Genomic DNA, 19,215 nt, shown 5'->3' with positions numbered 1-19,215 from the left:
GAGCCAATCCGAGCCCGGGGCCGCCGCGCACGCGCCCTGCTGAGTCCGTGGGCTCACGCCCCCCTCCAGGGACCCGCGCATGCCCGGGACACTGAGGCCGCATTCCTCTCTTGTCTGGTCACATTTTAGGATGGCCGCACTATGAACCAGACTCGCCACCAACCCGAGTGACCAAGGGCGAGGGGCCCCCACACCGATGGCCTGTAACAATTTGTGGAAGATTCAAGGCAATCAGGCATCCGGGCGCCAGCTCTGGCACTCACATGAGACTTTGGGCCGGTCCCCTCACCTGTAAAATGGAGCCGCTTCCTGGGATCTACGCTGCTCGCTGCTCGGGGCGTTGGATAAAGGTGCCGCAGTCACCTGCCTGTACTGCAGCGCCCCGGGGCCATGAGGGGTGATGGGCCATTCTTTGTGGTCAGGACACTGGGTACCCTGTCTTGACTCATCCTGGACAAGCCCCTTTCCCTCCCGTCCTGTTTCCTTATCTGTAAAATTAGGAGGTTGGACTCCATGACATCCAAGGACCGTCATTGTATGCCAGAAATCCAGGCTGGACACACTTGTTTTTCCAGGGAGCAGTCACATGAGCCCTTGTATCTTAGACACACAGCCTTAGAGACCTTGAGTCATTCCCAGGCTGGGAAGAGGCATTGGGTGGGGCAGAGAAGAGGCAGGTGTGAAACCACCTATCCCCAGGGTCACCTCACCAACATATTCTGGCACCAACAGCATGTGTTTGCCTGAGGTGTGAATCTCGGAGAAAAACAGGTCCGTGGGATGCCTTCCTGAACTAGAGGAACCAGAGTTTGCTCCAAGTGACAACAGTGAACTTGGAGAGCAGCAGGAACAGGGATGTGGGCTCACCCTGCCCTGACCCCCAATGTCGGAAGGCCGCTCCAGCTCCTGATCCAGTCCAAGTGTCCTCAGTATTTGAAACAGCTTAGCCTGCCCTCCAGGACCCATACTGCCCCCCCCGGCCCCCATTGAGCCCATTACAACATGTCTTCTTACCAGCATGGCCTGAGAACTCAAGGAAGCTCAGATGTGAGCGAGAGAGAAGTGTGCAATGGGAACAGGCATCTCCCTCCTGGTTCTCAGCTCTGGGACCCTCAGACCAGGACACAATGGCTCAGTGGCCTCCCTAATCCCACTGGAGCACAGTGGGAACAAAGTTCAGTGTTGTTGAGTGCTTACCGGATGGGTGGCCTGGGCTAGGGTGGGAAATGGAGACCTGGGTGAGACAGTTTAATTGGGGAATGGAGAGAGAGAGGAGAGAGAAGCCCAAGAGTAATGCATGTTTAAAACTACGTAAAATGACAGAATTGCCTTAAGAGCTATAAAATGCCACAGGCAAGAAAAGAAGGGTCCTCAATTCCTGAGCACCTACTGTGTGCTAGGCCCTTTCCGTCTTCCCTCAGGTCATCCTCATGGACCCTGGGAGTGGAAATAAGAATAATAGCTGCCATTTGTGGAGCATGCGCAACATGCCAGACCCTTTTCTAAGAGCTTTAATCCTTATAACACTCTAAGGTGAGTATCCTATCTCCATTTCATGACAAGAAAACAGGATCAGAAAAGTTCAATAACAAAGCTGACGTCTGGCAGTATGTGTGGTGATGATATGGAGGCTGAAACCCAGATCCAGGAGGAGGCACTGGAAGAGATTCCTGAAGGCATTCCAGGTAGCGGAGCATTTAGAACATCAGGGAAGAAGCCCTGGGCAATCAGAGCACAGCAAGTGAAGTTGGGAAGGTGGGGTGACACCCCACGGGATCCAGGGTGAGGACTGTGTGGTGGGTTTGGCAGGCAGTGAGGACCGTTTTTTTTCCTTTCAAGATTTTATTGGACTTTATTGGAGGAACAGTGTGTACTTCCAGAACTTGTTTCCAAGTCAAGTTGTTGTCTTTTCAATCTTAGTTGCAGGGGGCGCAGCCCCCCATCCCTTGCGGGAGTGGAGGAGTTGAACTGGCAACCTTGTTGTTGAGAGCCCGCGCTCCAACCGAGCCATCTGGCACTGGCCCATGTGGGCACTGAACCGGCAGCCTTTGGCGTTAGGAGCACGGAGCTCCAACCGCCTGAGCCACCGGGCTGCCGGAGGATGTGTGTTTTGGAGGTTGTGAGCTAGGGAGTGACAGCTCAGAGCCCTGCTCTGGCAGGCAGAGGGTTAACCTGGTGGAATCTGTAGGGCTGGAGAAGAGCTCTCCAGGGGTGGAGCTGTCCTTCTACAAGGCTCTGGGGAGTGATACTGGGTCTCCCCTGGACTTGGGGTAGTGAGGTCGGATTAGAGAAGAGTGGGGCCCATCGGAAGGGCAGGGGGCGGGGCAGCCCACAGAACCAAGAGGCCTTAGGCTCAGTGATCAGCTGGGCTGGGCCATACTTTTGCAAGCAGTAAAGGACGTTGAGGCCCACAGGAGGGACTGCCAATCCTCACTCAGGAATAGGGTTAACGGGTGGGAAGTCCCACCTGTTTTCAGGAATTTTTTTCGCTTTCCTGTTCCCGAATCCTGAGATATAAACTGTTTTCTATTCTCCATGATGAATCGTTTCCACAAAGTGACAACTGATACTACCAACCACCTGGGTTCAAGGAGCCAATTTTCCCGATTTCCGACCAACTTTTCTTGGGATTCAGGAATGGAAAAGCGAAAAAAATTCCCGAGAACAGGCAGGAATTCCTGGCTGGAAACCCTAGCAATAAATAGGAAAAATGTCTAAGAGATACATTGTGAGTAGTACGTTTGTTTCCCATTGTGAGTATTACTAGGTTCAAGGAACCGATTTTCCCGATTTTCCGACCAACTTTTCTCAGGATTTGGGAACGGGAAAGCGAAAAAAATTCCTGAGAACGGATGGGAATTCCTGCCTGGAAACCCCACTCAGGAGAGAATGAGCAAAAGTAGGATTGCAGCCCAACCCTCCATGAGAGACCAGTGCCAGTGTGTGGGGAAGGTTTTGGGGACAAAGAGTCCCCGGGAAGCTCCAGGTATGGAGGTCAGAGATGAAACCCTACTTCCTGGAAAGTAGTGGGGTGAATGGTTTCTCTTTGGCAGAGGAGGAGGAGAAGGGTGAGCAAGACTGGTCCTTGGGCATCTGATGGGAAAGAGCTCCAATGAGATCTAGAGGGGCAGGTGGGGGGTATTGTTGGGACTTGACATTCTTTGGGACCCTATGGAGATGGGAGACAGAACTGGAAACCCAGGGCTGGCTGCAGGGCTGTCCACTGATGCTGCTCCCCGACTTGTCCACTTGTTCGTTCTTTCAATGAATATTTATTGAGTGTCTACTCTGTGCCATGTACTGTTCTAAGCTTTCGAGATAACATTAGTGAACAGAACAGCCAGAGAGCCCTGCCCAGACAGACAAGTTAATTACTATGTGTCAGAAGGTGATGAGTACGATGGAGGAAAAAACAGGTAGAGAGCCAGGTAGGGGCACCGGGATTGCTGGGCTGGTAGGGCAGATGGCAGCATGCATTGAGACGATCAGGGTGGACTCACTGCATGGGTGACCTTTGAGCCCAAGCTGGAGGAGGCCAACAGGAAGAGGGAACAGCCAGCGCGAGGCCTGGGTGCAGGAGCCCCTTTGAAGAAGAGGCCAGGTGGCTGGAGGTGGCTGGAGCAGAGCGAGCGAGGGGATGGTCAGAGGAGTATGGGGCAGCGCTGCGAGGGCTCCTTGAGCCTGGAAGGACTTTCGCTCAGACTCTGAGCAGGATGAGGCCTTTGCAGGATGTGAAGCAGAAGAGAATGGTCTGACTTAGATGTTAACTGCATCCCTCCGGCCGCTGTGTGGAGGACAGATGGGAAGGGGGCACGGGTGGAGGCCGGGTGGCCGGTCAGAGGTAGGAACCCAGGTGGAGGTGATGGTGGTGGCTTTGGGCCAGGGCAGTAGCAGTGGAGGAGGTAAAGGGGGGATGGCTTCGGATGTTTTGAAGGTAATAGTAATGCAATTTCCTCATGGAATAGTGGTGAGGTGTGAGGGGAAGGGAGGGGTCGGGACCACACTAAGGGTTGGCACCCGCGATTGGGGCCTTCACAGATTTCTGTGGGCAGTGGCTCCTAAGCACTAAGTCTCTGTGCCCTCAGAAGAAGAGCCCACTCCTTTTTGTCCCCCCTCCTTCTCATCCTCCAGGGAGAGAGAGTCAGTTCGCTCGCTGTCTTGTCAGCTTGGGTTGTCTCTATCCAAAGGGAAATGGGCAGCCGTAGCCTGGTCACCCCCAAGCAGAGAGGTACCACATCTTTCATGCACTCAAAATCCCCATCTTTCCCCTGGGAAAGAGGCTTGGAGAAAAGGAGACTGTCACGTGGGGTGGCATGTGGGGTTTTTTCTGGGGTCTCTAGTCCCGCTCCCCACATAAGAACGCAGGACATGGTGAGGCCAAACAGGAACACCCACGGAGCCATAGAGAGGGGAGTCATACCATTGTATTCTCGCCGGTGGCTGGGCTGGAGACGCAGGAAGCAGGAGCCACACAATCTGCAAGCCGCCATCCACTTTTCTGCCAACCAACCAACCAACCAACCTCACTTGCCAGCTGCAATCTACCGTGCTAACTGCAATCCACTCTTGCCAGCTCAGCCACCATCTTCTTGCTAGCCCCCATTTTCTGCCAGCATAGCCATGGCAGTTATATGAGTGTCCAATGGCTCACTGGTTACAGCTGACGGCCAACTAGCCATAGCTGATGGCCATCCAATCACAGTTGATGGCCATTTACTACCTGAGCCAGCACCTTTCCACATGAGGCCGAGAGCCTGGAAACTGCATCCTGGCTCTGTCCCCACAGAGACCAAGGGAGGCTGTTTATGTCTCACATGGGGGAGTCCTAAACAACTGGGAGAAGGCTCAGCTCCAGTCCCTGCTGACTCACTCCTCTGGGGTGGGGGTGCTTCCCACCTTGTGGGCCTCCCTGATTCCCCAATGCCCCGGCACCCACGGCAGGCTGGGTCTGCCCCCTGGTGGCCATGCTCCATCCCACCAGCTTTGCTGCCTGTGGGGGATGGGTGGGCAGCCTGGTGTGTGGTGCCGCGGAGACAAATGGGAGTGTGGGCCAGCCTGGGCAAGCAGGGCCTTGCCCCCCAGCAGGCTCATTAAACCCATGCTGACTGAGGCAGCCCGCAGGGGCCCCACCAGGGGCCTGGGCCTGTCTGCCAGGCCTGGTCAGGCTGCAAGGCCATTGTTGGCCAGCAGAGGGGGAGGCCACCTTGGGCCATCATCTCTGCCCCAGGACATTTCACACTGCAACCTCCTCCAGTGCGTCAGGGCCACCCAATCTGGCTAGCTCCCCTCTCCTGGTGAGGTCTGGGCAGCAGGCCACTGCTCACCCTACGCCCAGGGTTAAACATTAGTGGGAGGTTATCAGTCTGGGTACGGGGCGGGAGAGGGTAGAATTACACTTTCACCAGCTTCTCCTCTGCAGCCACCAGTTCCCACCCGGAGGGACAATGCCCGTGGAGGAGTTTGTGGCCGGCTGGATCTCCGGTGAGACATTTTTCTTCCTTCTGTCACATCACCCCCAATGGTGGATCACTTCCTGGGGAAGGTGGGTGACATGGGAAGATCTGAGGCCAAAGTCCTGGTTCCCCTGGAGAGCCCAGAGCCAGCTGTCCCAGAGCCTCCTGGGAGTTGCCTATGGGAGAGGAGAGAAAGTCACAGAGGGGGTGGGGGGTGGGGGTGGTGCTGCTGTGTCCCAAGGCCACACTGCCTGACACCTGTGCAGAGCGGGAGTCAAAGTGATGGCTCTCCTTGACACACGGGCAGCACCTACCCCTCGAACTCCACGCTCCAAGCCTGTCTTGTGGGGCTCAGAAAGGAAGTTCCCCTTTAACCTCACTCACCTGCTCCTGTCCTGCATTCTCCTTTGGGCCTCTGCTCTACCTGGCAATGGGCTGCATGCGCAGGGCCATGAGGCCTTCTGGCCTGCGGACCCAGCCCAGCTTCTGGGTTACATGTCTCTAGGGAGAAAGAGAGGGACGTTCTGAACCTGCTTCCTGGGGCTTCAACCGCTCCCAAAGCTCCAGGACCAGCCTTTGCTACAGAGGGTCAGACCAGTAAGTGGGGAGATGGCCGGGGATGGACCCTCCTCCCCTGGTGCCAGCAAGACTCCCCTAGGACCCGCAGCTCTGCACTGCCACTGAAGGCGGCAGAGCGCTGGGAGGGCAGGGCCTGGTCTGGATCAAGCCCCCGCTCCACCACTGGACAGTGGTTGCGAGTTGAAGGAAGGAAGGAGTGAAGCTGGCAGGAGGGGGAGCCGTGGAGACTCCATCCAGCCCCAGGGTTAGATAAGCCAGCAAGATGCTCCGGTGTGCGGTGTGTGCTTCCAGAGGCCCGTATGTGTGTGGTTGGTTCCTCCCTTCTGCGTGTGTGTCCTCCAGGCGAGGCTGGAGCTGCCTGCTGCTGTCCCCTTGTCCCCATACCTTCCTAGCCCAGTGCCTGGTGTGGAGGGTTTCCCAGGGGCCAGCTGGAGTTTCTTTGGACACTGTCAGGAAGGCCCGCCGTCTCTCCTCCTGCCTGAAGCCCTCTTTCCTCTCAGCACAGACTTGCTTCCTCAGCCTGGCGTGAGGGGCCTCACTCATAGCATCTTCTTGTCACCATAGGAGCACTGGGCTTGGTCCTGGGACACCCCTTTGACACTGTAAAGGTGAGTCTAGAGGGTGCACCCAAGGAATGAAAGATGTCACCTGAACCAAACATTAGGATGCCCTGAGAGCAGGGCCTGGCTGACAGGCTTTTTCCTGCCTTTCCCGCCCTGCTGGCGTCCTGCTCGAGGGGCAGAGGGATGAGCTGGGCTGGAGCCATGCCCAGCTGGCCTGCCTGCTCTGTTCTCCCCATGCAGGTGCGGCTACAGACCCAAAACACCTACCGGGGCATCGTGGATTGTATGGTCAAGACTTACCGCCATGAGTCGGTGGGTGGCCTGCTTCTTTGGAGCTTTGGGGCAGGAAGCATCTGGCAGTGAGCACGAGCTTCCTTCTCTTCAGGCCGGGCTTTGTCTTGGGAAGAGAGATGACCCCAGTCGGGGGCCACTAGGGGCTGGGTGGTAGCTTAGTGGCCCAAGGGTGGTGCTGAGGCTGTCCCAGGCTTGGCCACCTCCCCCTCCCTGCACCAGACTCAGAGTGGTTTTCCAGCCAGAGGAGGCCTGGCCGGGGCTGGAAAGGGTAATGGGGAGGCCCCCACGCCCCCCCACCCACTCTAGCACTGTTTTCCTGCAGATCCTGGGCTTCTTCAAGGGGATGAGCTTCCCCATCGCGAGCATAGCCGTGGTCAACTCCGTCCTGTTCGGGGTCTATAGCAACTCCCTGCTGGTGCTCACGGCCACCTCCCACCAGGAGCGGCGGGCGCAGCCACCCAGCTACACGCACGTCTTCATAGCCGGCTGCATCGGGGGGTTCCTGCAGGTCAGGGCATCATGGGGGTGCGCACACACGCACTCAGTGACCGTCAGTTCATTCCTTCCCCTCCTAGCCCTGTCTGGTGACTCCCAGCTGCAGACCAGGGAATGTGGGGGAACGGTGGGGAAATGGGCAGCTCCTGCTGCTCTCACTGACCTGTGGCCTTCCAGACGGCAGGCCTGAAGGGCAGGGTCATGGGGATCAGAGGGGCACAAGGCAGAGAGAGCTTGGGGTCAGGGTGGGGTGCAGGAGATGGTGCTGAGAGGGCCCCCCTCTGAGGCTAACGGCTTGCCCACCTCAGGAGGAGACTGCTAGCCTCAGGGCTGTGGGAAGACCTGTCTCCAAGGTAACCTTTCACCCTGGAGAACTGACAGCCCCCCCAGAGCTCCGGGCCCAGTGCTGAAGGACATGGCCCTGGCACGCCCCCAGCACGTCCTGCTCAGGCCCTTTGCCTGCAGCACCTGGGTGGCCGCAGTCTGAGCCTCATCAGAGCCTGAGTCCACAGATCTTGCTGGGAGAGCCCCAGGATATTAATCATTAAGTAGCTCCATCATTGCTGTGGTGTTTGTTCTCAACACTTAAGTAGCTGGGCTTTTGAGGGGTGGGATGGAGGGAAGAGGGGCCTGCAGGCACCAGGGGGGCCTGAGCATAGAGACTGAGGACTGTATGCCTAGCTCCACCCCACACCGTAGCGACACTCCTTAGGTCACGCCTGCCCTGACGCTCCTGACAGACTTCATGGGGCAGAGAGCAAGGACCAAGGACAGTCAGCGGGCTCACCCAAGTGAATCAATGATTCATGGACCCCAAAAGCCCTGGCTTTTCTTCTTCTGTTTCTTGTGCTGGGTGCATGCCTCCCTGTTTCCGAAGCCCGGAGAACTGGCAGAAGCAAAGAAGGGAACTGAGGCCCCAGGCCAAGCGGCCTGGCTTAGGCCCAGCCGGGCCCAGCTCCTAAGTCAGCCTCCCCTCCAGCTCTTTGGAGAGAACAGATAACAGAAGTGGGGCCTGTTGGGTCACAGTGGCGACTGGGTCCAGGGACCAATGGGACTGGTTTGCTGTCAAGCCCAGGACTTCAGTTTAACAGGTTCTTGGGGCAGAAAATGTGTTTTAGTGTAGAGGTGGGAAGAGGTGGGCAGTCACCCCAGTTAGAACAGGGCAGAGACTGATGTGTGCTGTGCACAGAAGTCGCTTTTGGCTGGTTAAGGTGGACGTGCCTGATGTTCCCACTGCCCCGTGGGCACAGGATGGGGAGGGCAGGGGCCCTAAGCAGCCCGTCTGCCATCCTACCTTAGGCCCAGCCATGTTTTCAGCTCCCAGGCTCCCTCCTGGGACTCAGGAACACACTGGAGAAGCCCTCAGCTCGCCACTGCCAGTAGGCTCCAGAGGGTGACATCAAGGTCCCATTTCACAGGGAGGGTCCCCAGTCCACTTGGCCTGCCACCCTCTGAAGATCACAGCCAGAGCCAACCACCAGCCTCTTTTGCCATCAGCCATTCCCAGGTCTGAGGGACTGAGCGAGTGAATCTTCCACAAAACACACACACACACATATTACACAAGCCCCCAAATGCTGTGCTAACCTCAGCTATGACTGCAATTCTCACCTGAACAGCTGATCTTGACCTAGTTGATCTCAGACCCATATATTAGCTCCTCCCCCCAACCTCCCCGCATGTCCTCCCAGCACCCAACCTTGGGTCCCATACTGTCCCAAATCTGTGTCCTTCTGTTGGGAAGCTAATAGTTGGGGGTTTGTGAGAGGCAGGAAGGGCTGGTCCCGTGCTCGTCACCCCTCAGGAGTCTCCAAGAGGTATCCTACAGGAGGTGAGGAGGGAGAGTCTATGAAGCTGAGTCCCCAACACTAATGAGGTGACATCCTTAACCCTGGTGAGGGGTCAGTCCTTTGCTGTTTCATGGGCACAGACAGAACCATTTCTTCAGACCCAGTCCCTGCAGACACGCGTTCATTCCTGGATTTGAAGAGGCTAGAAACCTACCCCCACTCCTGGAAAAACAACCCAGGCTTGTCCCCGAGCTCCATGTGCGTACCAGTCAAGTTGGACACTGTTGCCCCAGGAGAGGGCTGTGTCGCTTGCTATCAGGGGCCTGCTGCTAAGGAGGTGGCCCTGGCCCATCCCCAGCTTCAAGCATGAGAGGCTGAGCTGGCAGCAGGAGCAGCGGGGTCCTACAGAAGATGCTTCCCTCTCTGCCCACTGCCTTCCTCATAAGATAAGCCCACTGTTCCCACCCGAAGCCCCGTCCAGGGCCTTCACACGTCCTTCCCTACAGGCCTACTGCTTGGCTCCTTTCGACCTCATCAAAGTTCGGTTGCAAAACCAGACAGAGCCGCGGGCGCAGCCGGGCAGCCCCCCACCCCGGTACAGGGGGCCCGTGCACTGTGCAGCCTCCATCTTCCAGGAGGAGGGGCCCCGGGGGCTGTTCCGGGGAGCCTGGGCTCTGACGCTGAGGGACACCCCCACATTGGGAATCTACTTCGTCACCTATGAATGGCTTTGTCGCCAATCCACGCCGGATGGCCAGAACCCCAGTAAGTGAAGTGGTGGGAGAGGATGGGGCACAGAGAGGAGTGGGGTGGGGGTGCTGGTCCCTTATGGAGGATGGGGGAAGAGAGGAATGAGGGAAGGACACTTTGTTCCTCCATCTGACCCTCCCCTGGGCACCCTCTACCCCAGGCTCAGCCACAGTGCTGGTGGCAGGGGGATTTGCAGGCATCACCTCCTGGGTAACAGCCACCCCCTTGGATGTGATCAAGTCCAGAATGCAGATGGCCGGGCTGAAGCAGAGGGCGTACCAGGGGCTGCTGGACTGCATGGTGAGCAGCGCCCGGCAGGAAGGACTGGGGGTCTTCTTCCGGGGGCTGACCATCAACAGTGCCCGCGCCTTTCCTGTGAACGCTGTCACCTTCCTCAGCTATGAGTACCTCCTCCACGCATGGGCATGAGGTGACCAGGCACTGCCTGCAGCTCCCCAGTGAGACGGCCGCCTCCCTGCCCAGATTAGAGGCCAACCTGAAAGCACCAGGTGGAGATTCAATGCAAGAGGCTCAACCCTTCCTTGTCAAGGCACCTTCCAGCCTCACAGACGCAGATGGGGCTGGGGAGCAGCCCCCACCGCCACTGGTCCTGGGCTCTGCCCAGAAGCCAAGGCTGGCCTCAGCCTCCCAGCAGCACTTGCCTTGATTCCTTTGTAAAACAACTAACCGGTGGTACTGGTGACATTCCGGACAGTCCAGAATCCTCTACCTTCCCATCACCTTCAGGAAAAAGGCCAAACTCCACCCCCTCCTGGTGGGGCACCTGGGGGCAGCCCAGCCCTGAAAAAGCTGTGCCCTCTCTTCACCTCTGGCCCTAGACCCTCCTGGTCCACAGTAGACAGTACCACAAGTGACTCCATCATCCCTCTGACTGGACCCACTCCCAGACCCTGGCAGAGCACTGTGTCCTGGGCTCCTTCCTCTACTCCCCTCCACCCTGCCCCTGACTGACTTTGGGGTCTGCAGATTCCCCACCTGCCTTGATCATAGCCCTCGCCTGTGCTGTGTCATGGTGGTGGTTTGACTTCTCAGCGGCCCTATTAGAGTGGGGGCTCCTTGAGGTCAATGGTCGCACTTCTGATCTCTTCCCAGCTGGGAGCCTGGTGCTGGAAGCAGCCGGGTCAATGCCTGTGGAGGGAGGTGCCCATGCACTCCCGCCTCCCTCCCCGACTCCAGCCACCCCGGGTACCTGCTTCCTTCCTTGCCCCTTGGGTGTCTTCCTGGCCTGTTCCCATCGATGATGGCACTTGTTTTCTTGTCTCAAATACAAAGTAGAAATTAAAAACTGGAAATAAAGCTGAGCAGAGTTTGTACCCCCTAATGTCCTGATCTAGTCTGAGATCAACCTGGGCCCGCCTCCTGGTGACCTGACTATGCGGAATTCCTGCCATTTACCGGGCGCTCCCTATAAAACAGTCAATCACAGCGTTCTTATCACTGTTGGCAGAGGAGGTGGACCCGGCCCACAGACAGTATGTAGCTCATCCGATGTCACATGGCTGGTATGTCACACAACTTGCCTGGATGTATCTAAGCCCCCAACTCCAGAACCCTGTTACTCTGCTACCCTGCTCTCCCTGGGGACTGTGACAGACTCCCAGGAGTCACCTAAGTTCAAATTCACCGGGACGGACCTGGCATCAGCCCCCACGTGTGCTCATCAGAGCTGTCCTTCACTGGCTCATGGGGGTGGCACCCCAAATTGTTCCTCCTTTGTCATAGCTTGGCCACAGGGCATGTGGCCGCTGAGCCCTGCTATGTGTCCCAACCTCCCTTGCAGCTTGTGGGACCCTGTGCTTGGGTTCTTGCAAGCAAAGTGTGTGATGTGCGCAAATGGCCCGTGGTTTGCTTACAAGGAAATTCCTCACTGTGTTGGCTGAAACGGTGACTTTGGAAAGACTGCTGAGGATGCAGGAGGTACCCCACTGGCTGGGAGCCTGGGAGATTTGGGGAGCACAGCCCACCTAACTGCCCTGGGCAGCTGCATTCTGATGTCTGTTCCAAGTGTGACCATCACCCTAACTCAGTAGGTGAGGGTCTGTGAGTTTTGACTGAGTTTTGATTGAGGTCGGGGTGGTCCCAGTGTGGTTCATGGAGCAGTGGCCTCAGGACCTCCCGGAGCTGCTTAGAAATGCAGAATCCCAGGCCCCACCCAGGACTGACTGGGAGCTCACTCTGAAGCTGGAGCCCAGTAATTTATGTGGTACAAAGCTCTCCTGTGACTTTTACACACCCTCAAGTTTAAAAAACAGTGCTCTGGTAGCTCCTACAAGCATAAATGGGCTGTTTTTTTAAGTAAGGAAGTTATGCATCTAGGGGAAGTGTTAGCCAGGACAAGGGCCTGTAGGTCTGGCAGTTCTTACTAACTGCTGTTTTTGCTGAATGTTACAACCTAGCACAGTAGTTTGCAGAGTCAGCTGTAAACAGGATGAGCTCCAGAGGAACCCAACCAGATAAGTGTAGCCAACTGCAAAGAAGAAATCAACATATAATTAACCAAATAGTGTATATAAGCAATGGCTAAGCCTCCAGACAGGGAAACAAGAGTTTTGGATTGAATCCTGTCCTTTACTTGCTGCAAGTAAATAAAAAAACTGCCTAACTACAACCACAGCTCTGGAACTCCCCAAGCAGCGAACCCCTTGAGTTCTGTAACAGAAGCGACTTGAACTAGTGCTAGGGCCCCCACTCGCACACAGGTTCAGGAAGCCTACGTTCCTCGTATGGAAAAACAGGGTCTTGCTTGAGCCTGTCACTGCCCTTTCTGTGCCTCACTTTCCTCAGATCCCTTCCGACTGGTCGGCCTGTGAACCCCAGTGGCCTGTGAGCCCCACTGGCTGTCCAGCATAGCTGCCATGCCAGAGATTTGGGGCCAGATGCGTCAGTGACGTAGTTGGTGGCTGGGAGGGAGCCAAGATCACCCATGTGAAAGAGGAAGTGGCTTTTATAAACGGAGCAGGAGGTCAGGGTGGTCCTCTGTAGTTTGCTGTCTCTCACCACATTACCAGTTAGCAAGGGAACAAAATATAAAAATCCTTTTTGGGGTAGTAATTACACCCATTGCCTGCCTTTGCAGTGCCTGGGCATGCGCTTCCGTTTTCCCTCTCTGGTTCTCTCCAGAGGCATCTCTGGAGGGGGCTGAAGCTCCTTTCCTCTAATCCCCTCTTTAGAACCAGAGAGAATGGCAGGCCTCACACCCGGTCTCTGCAGTCCCTTCCACTCGCCCAAGGCAATCGCTCCTTCCTGGGCTGCAGAACAGCGCTGAGGAGAGGCTCGGGCTAGGCATGGTGTGAGCAGAGCTGTGACAAACAGCTCAGTCCTTCAAGAGGCCCAGGGAGCGGACCTGACAATGTTGGAAAGCAGGGTGGAAAGACAGACAAAGATCAGACAGGAGACGGCTGGAAGACACTTTTAAAAGCTAGATGTTTTCACATCAGCAGGGTCATTTACATAATATGCATGTTAAATTCCTTAAGGAATGAACAGATATTAGAGGTGATTTTTATTATTATTATTTTGGAAGTCATCATTATTCTTGAGACTCATTTAGCTGGAAGGACTCCCCAAGAACTAAGAAGTAGTCAGTGAACTACTTTGAGGGTGAAAACGAGGGTGGTGTCTGAAGGCTCATAACAGCAATGTGTTAACTACTGTCTCATTGGATTCGCATTGTCAAACATCATGTGTACTTATTTTTTCACAGCAGTGGTCACAGTAGGAGAAATGACGGGACCGACTTATGTGTATAGTGACAGCAATGTGCAGGTCAAGGGGAAAATGACACAATCTGGGGGTGAGTCTTGTTTAAATCACTTTTGCCAGACTCATGGAACAGTGAGTTTAGTTTTAGTTTAGTTTCATTTAGATAAGTCACTCTTTTTTTTTAAGTGTGTTTTTCCAGGACCCATCAGCTCCAAGTCAAGTGGTTGTTTCAGTCTAGTTGTGGGGGGTGCAGCTCACAGTGGCCCATGCGGGGATCGAACTGGCAACCTTCTTGTTAAGAGCACTGTGCTCTGACCAACTGAACTAACCTGCCGCCCCTAGATAAGTCACTCTTAATTGGTGTCTGTCTCTAGCCTGACCACTGTCCTGAGCTCCAGGCCCGCAAGGCCAACTGTGTCTGGTCATAGAGCATCCCAGTCACCGACCTGGTCCTGCTGCAGTGCCCTGTGGCACACATACGCTCTCAGTCTCAAGGAAGCTCTCCCTCGTCCTTCCTCTCACTTCAAAGGAATCCCCAACCCCTGTTAACCCAGCTTCTAGTTTCCTAGGACTCACTGCCTCCTTTTCCGATCCTACTACAGGCATATAATGTTTCCCCGAAAATAAGACCTAGCCGGACAATCAGCTCTAATGCGTCTTTTGGAGCAAAACTTAATATAAGACCCAGGCTTATTTTACTATGATATAAGACTGGGTATAATATAATATAATATAATATAATATAATATAATATAATATGTAATATTATATAATATACAATACCGGGTCTTATATTCACTTTTGCGCTGATGGTCCAGCTATGTCTTATTTTCGTAGCAATGGGTATCTCGAGATATTGCAGGTTTGGTTCCAGACCTCCGCAGTAAAATGAGTATCTCAATAAAGAGAGTCACATGAGCTTTTGGCTTCCCAGTGCGAATAAAATGTTTACACGATACTGCAGTCCATTGTGTGCAATAACATTATGTCTGAAAAACAATGTACATACCTTAATTTAAAAATACTGCTAAAAAATGCTAACCATCATCTGAGTCTTCAGCAAAGCGTAATCTTTTTGCTGGTGGAGGGTCTTACCTTCAATTTGTAACAAGTGCAGTATCTGTGAAGTGCAATAAAGCAAGTGATGCCTGTACTACAGCCCTGGTCCTGTCCTGAATCTGGACAAAGAACTCAACTTTTTCAAATGCAGTTCTGATCAAGTCCCCCTACTCCTCTGTCCCCTTCAGTGGCTTCCCATTACTCTGAGGAATCAGGGCAAGCGCCTCTCACAGCCTAAGGCCCACAGACATTTACCTTCTCTTGGTTCATTAAGCATACCAGATTCCTTCTCACCACAGGACATTTGCACATGTTCTTCTCACTGCCTGTGTACCTCTGGCTCATCCTTCAGCTCTCGCTTCAGTATCATTTCCTCAGCTACACCTTCCCCAGTCCCTCTGTTTAGGTCAGGTTCCTTTGGCTTACACCAGTGATTCACCTGAAAAAGCTTGTTAACGTACGGGTTGCTGAGTCCCACCTGAGTTTCTGATTCAATACGTTTGGGGAGGGTCAGAGAAGTTGTGTTTCAGTAACTTCCCAAGTGCTGGTGCGGGCCAGTCTGAGAACCACTGACTTATGCTTTCATGCTTCCCCCTTCTAGTCTGTAATTATATATTTTCATTTGTGTGACTCTTTGATTATAATTGTTTCTCCTCTAAACTGTGAGCTCCATGAGGCAGAGACCTTGGTGGTTTTTGCTCATCATCAAAACTCCACTTGGCACACAGAGGTGCTCAATACATCGTTTTGAAAAAGTGAGTGAATGAATGAATGAATGAAAACTGGTCTTCCCAACTTCTCCTCTGTCAGACGGGTGCTCTAGACTTTATGTAGAGCCCTCCTATTGTGAAGCAACTAGATTCCAGATCCATTCTAACAAACATAATTTAAGAAACATTGCTAACTTTGCAAACAGTAAGAGAACTTCTCAAGGACCCCTTCAAAACAAGGAAGTGGGTATAAACCAGGGTGTTGGAACTAAAGCTGCCTTTGGAGCAAACACTAACACCATGACCTTGGACATTAAAGAACCACATGGAGCAGAAGACTTGATAGACCTTGAGTCCAAGCTGAACCCGTCTCATAACTTAAGTCAAGATCCTGGAAGGGGCTCCACCTTTAGTAAAAGCGTAGACCAGAAAACCTCCACCCAATAGTAAAGCAAACCTACAAAGAAACCTGTCTCTCTCCCTGTGGTGGAAAAAATTAGGAGTAAGATCGGTTCCCCTGTGAACCAGGAACCACATGCTTGTTCTCCTTCAGGTCTGGGACACTGTCCTCCCAGAAATTAATTTATCATGGTATCAGCGCCCCCTCGTGCCTGGTAGGAGTAACTACAAATTTTTCTAAAGGATAGCATCCTAAATCAGGATTTTCAAGTTTTCTGGAGATTAAGTACAACCAATGAAAAAATTCTCACAACAGAAATTATCAGATCCACGAGGAAAAAAGCCACCATGAATTAAAGCATCAGTAGAAACAAAAGCAACAGATGTGCCCCCCCCCAGGATTTCAGATATTAGATTTATCAGATATAGAATATAAAATAACCATGCATGAAATATTTAAACGCATAAAAGAATTAAAAGAAAAGAAACAAGAGACTATAAAAAGGATTGTATACAGGGGGTGCCAAAAAATGTATACACATTTTAAGAAAGGAAAAAGCTATTAAAATTGGAATACTTAATATATATCGATGATAAAAGATGAACACAAGTCATGTTTGACTTGTGCAATTACAGGAAGTGGTCAAAGTGGTTACTATCCGCGCCCAGACACTTCTGATTACAGCGAACTACTGCATGAGCAACATTGACAAAAGTATCCACTTGTATACATTTTTTTTGGCACCCCTGGTATATTTGGAAAAAACCCCCAAAGAACTAGCTGAAGAGAACTGGAAGGTGGACGGGAAGAAACCGCTCAGAGTGCAATGCAGAGATATAAGGTGGGGATCTCATCTTGCTGCTTCTGGGCTCTGCATCCAGTTCGTCATCGTCCCAAGTCTGAGGATGATGATGATGATGAGTAACATATGTATAGTATTTAAAATAGTGCCTGGCAAGGAGAACACACTGTGTAAAGATCAATTTGTGCAATCCTCACTAGCAACCTGTATCATTAGTCACTTCGCTGTTTCTCCCTCTGGTTTGTGAGCACCTAAGGAACAGGGGGACTGTGCTTACTCACCTTTGCTGCCCTGGAGCCTTGCGTTCTTCTGAACCGAGAGGGTGTTCATTACAGGCTGAGAAGTAGACAGAAACAATGGACACACTTCTTTTGCCCTCCACCCCCACCCCTTACGTTGCATGTGGCAATACCTGCAGAATTGGATAGGGCTGCCTGATCTTGAAAAAAAAAGAGATCTGTTGGGAATCGCACACATGGTCTTTGATTCTTCTCACTCCTTCGTACCTTATACGCTATCCATGAGGGAGTCCCGTCAACTCAGTAGCTTCCTAACTTGGGTTTCTGGGTTCCACTTTTGCTCCCCACCTCATCCTATGTTTTTCACAGCAACTAGAATTAAAAATTTTAAAACATAAAAACATGTCCTTCCTTTCTCTAAATCTCCCCATCCCCCAAATAACACCTCCTGTCTCTCTTAGCATGAAATTGAAATGCTGCTGGTTCCAAGGCCGCTGCTTACTTCTCCACCCTCCTCCTCTACTTGGCCCTCTCTCTCTTTCAGCCACAGGGACGGCTTTCTGTTCCTTAAACCAGTCAAGCTTTCCTAACTTTAGATGTTTGTTACCTACTGTTTCTTTTGCAGAAGACACTCTTCAGAAAAATGAATGTTTCCTTCTTAACATTCATGTCTCCACCCTCAGTCACTCTCTGTGACATGACTCCTTTTCATCCTGGCACGTATCGCTATAAAAACCACTGCAGTTATTTGTTTGCCTGTCCATCTTTATGTCCCTTTACTAGAAAGTAAGGTTTTGAGAGGAGGGGTCCTCTGTCTTGTTCAGCACTAGCTTTGGGCCTGTCCCACAAGCAAGGTGTTCAGCTGGCTTGAATGAGCCAATGAAGTCATCTACAAAGAGGCAAAGTGTGTCATGTGATAACAATGCAACAAAGGGAGAGATTACTTGTGGTTTAAAAAGAAAGCTCTGGCAAGAAGTCAGTAATGAAAGGCTATGTTTCATTCTTCTGCCCTAACAGGAATCTGACACCTGAGAACAGGAAGCTAATCTGCCCCCTCTGTTTCTTTGGTCAAGCCTTTCGTGATCGTGTGGGGACAGAGTCCCAGAGAACAGTTTCCAGGCTCTTGGCCTCACATGGAAAGGTGCTGGCTCGGGTAGTAGATGGTCATCAGCTTTGACTAGTTGGCCGTCAGCTGTTACCAGTTAGCCATTGGCCGTTGATATAACTGCCGTGGGTACGTTGGTTGGTTGGTTGGTTGGTTGGTTGCCAGAGAAGCAGATGGCAGATTGTGGATCGTGTGGCTCCTGCTTCCTGTGTCTCCAACCCAACAAGAATAAAATTGTATGACCCCTATCTATGGCTCCGTGGGTGTTCCTTTTTGGCCTCACCATGTCCTGCGTTCTTGCGCAGGGAGCGGGAACTGAGACCCTGCATGCCATCGTGTAATTTTGGTTTCAACATTTCAAAAGGTATGTCCGAACTGGGATGATTTCAGAAGAAGGACAATATAAATGAATACAGGGTAGGAAAAATAGAACCTGTGAGGAAAGGCTAAATGATTTGGGATCTTAGGCTAGAAAAGGAAAGTCAGCAGGTGGCTTCAGAACTGTTTCAAAGTGACTCACCATCACTGCCAAGTATTGTGATGATCAATTAGGACAAGTCACACTGAAAGTATCAACCAGCCGTTATTCACTTCCTGGGACAGTGCAAGCTAGAGGCAGTAAAGAGCCACAACCTCCCGAGCGTTCCTCTTTCCCCAACAGGACGACATGAGTGAGGGTCAGATGACACGCCAGGCACACCAGGAGGAGTCTCCCTGTCAGGAGCCCCCCCGAATAAAAGGCTCCTGCCTCTTTGTGAAGTGGACAGGGGGGGGAGATAAGGGCTAGTTTAGAGTGAAAGGTACTGCATCAAAGTGGAGACAGCGGCTCAACAGAGGCACCTGGGCTAGAAACGCAGGCATGAGAGGGGCTGCCCTGGGTCGCCTGAGTCCTTCACTGCAACGCCCTCCACAAAACTGCCTACACTAGTTTGTGACAGCCCGTGGTCAGCCTGAACACGTAGGATTTTGGCCTGGAGCCGGACTCCTCACCAGCCAAAGTCTGTGTCCAAGGCCTCTGTCCTTCCCAGGTAAAACCATTCCACTCCCACATCTTCCACCCACCCTCCACATATCAGTTTTCTGGAACCCCACAAGTGACCTGTCCCTGCCCTGACTGAAACTCTTTGGGGGTGCCCCACCACCAAGCTAGGAGGGCTAATGGCCCAGCCCCTCCTGCTCCCCGGCCTCCCGGTGGCTCTGGTGGGACCATCTGCCTCCCTCCGTCAGCCGCACTGCTGCTCCTTCACTCGCAG

The 19,215-nt window shown here is 53.0% G+C and overlaps 1 protein-coding gene across 6 annotated transcripts; it reads left to right on the top strand.

The window, feature by feature from the left end:
- The first annotated feature begins 91 nt into the window (after positions 1 to 91).
- Positions 92 to 11,246, top strand: SLC25A45 (solute carrier family 25 member 45). 6 transcript variants are annotated; one of them, XM_074336671.2, is made up of 8 exons: positions 92 to 350; positions 1,422 to 1,533; positions 5,420 to 5,481; positions 6,597 to 6,640; positions 6,836 to 6,907; positions 7,212 to 7,397; positions 9,681 to 9,939; positions 10,085 to 11,246. In XM_074336671.2, the coding sequence occupies exons 3-8, from the start codon at positions 5,445 to 5,447 to the stop codon at positions 10,351 to 10,353; spliced, it is 867 nt and encodes a 288-aa protein (XP_074192772.2). In that variant the 5' UTR covers positions 92 to 350; positions 1,422 to 1,533; positions 5,420 to 5,444; the 3' UTR covers positions 10,354 to 11,246. The 6 variants fall into 6 exon arrangements, with proteins under 6 accessions (XP_074192772.2, XP_019593503.2, XP_074192773.2 ...); XM_019737944.3 differs by having other exon boundaries at positions 92 to 1,533; XM_074336672.2 differs by lacking the exons at positions 92 to 350; positions 1,422 to 1,533 and adding an exon at positions 5,276 to 5,294.
- Positions 11,247 to 19,215: the final 7,969 nt, after the last annotated feature.

The sequence above is a fragment of the Rhinolophus sinicus genome, chromosome 14, assembly GCF_057876585.1.
Source record: "Rhinolophus sinicus isolate RSI-liver-muscle chromosome 14, RSI-T2T, whole genome shotgun sequence".
Classification (NCBI taxonomy): domain Eukaryota; kingdom Metazoa; phylum Chordata; class Mammalia; order Chiroptera; family Rhinolophidae; genus Rhinolophus; species Rhinolophus sinicus.
The sequence above is the reverse complement of the archived record's forward strand: the minus strand, read 5'-3'. Positions and strand labels throughout refer to the sequence as shown.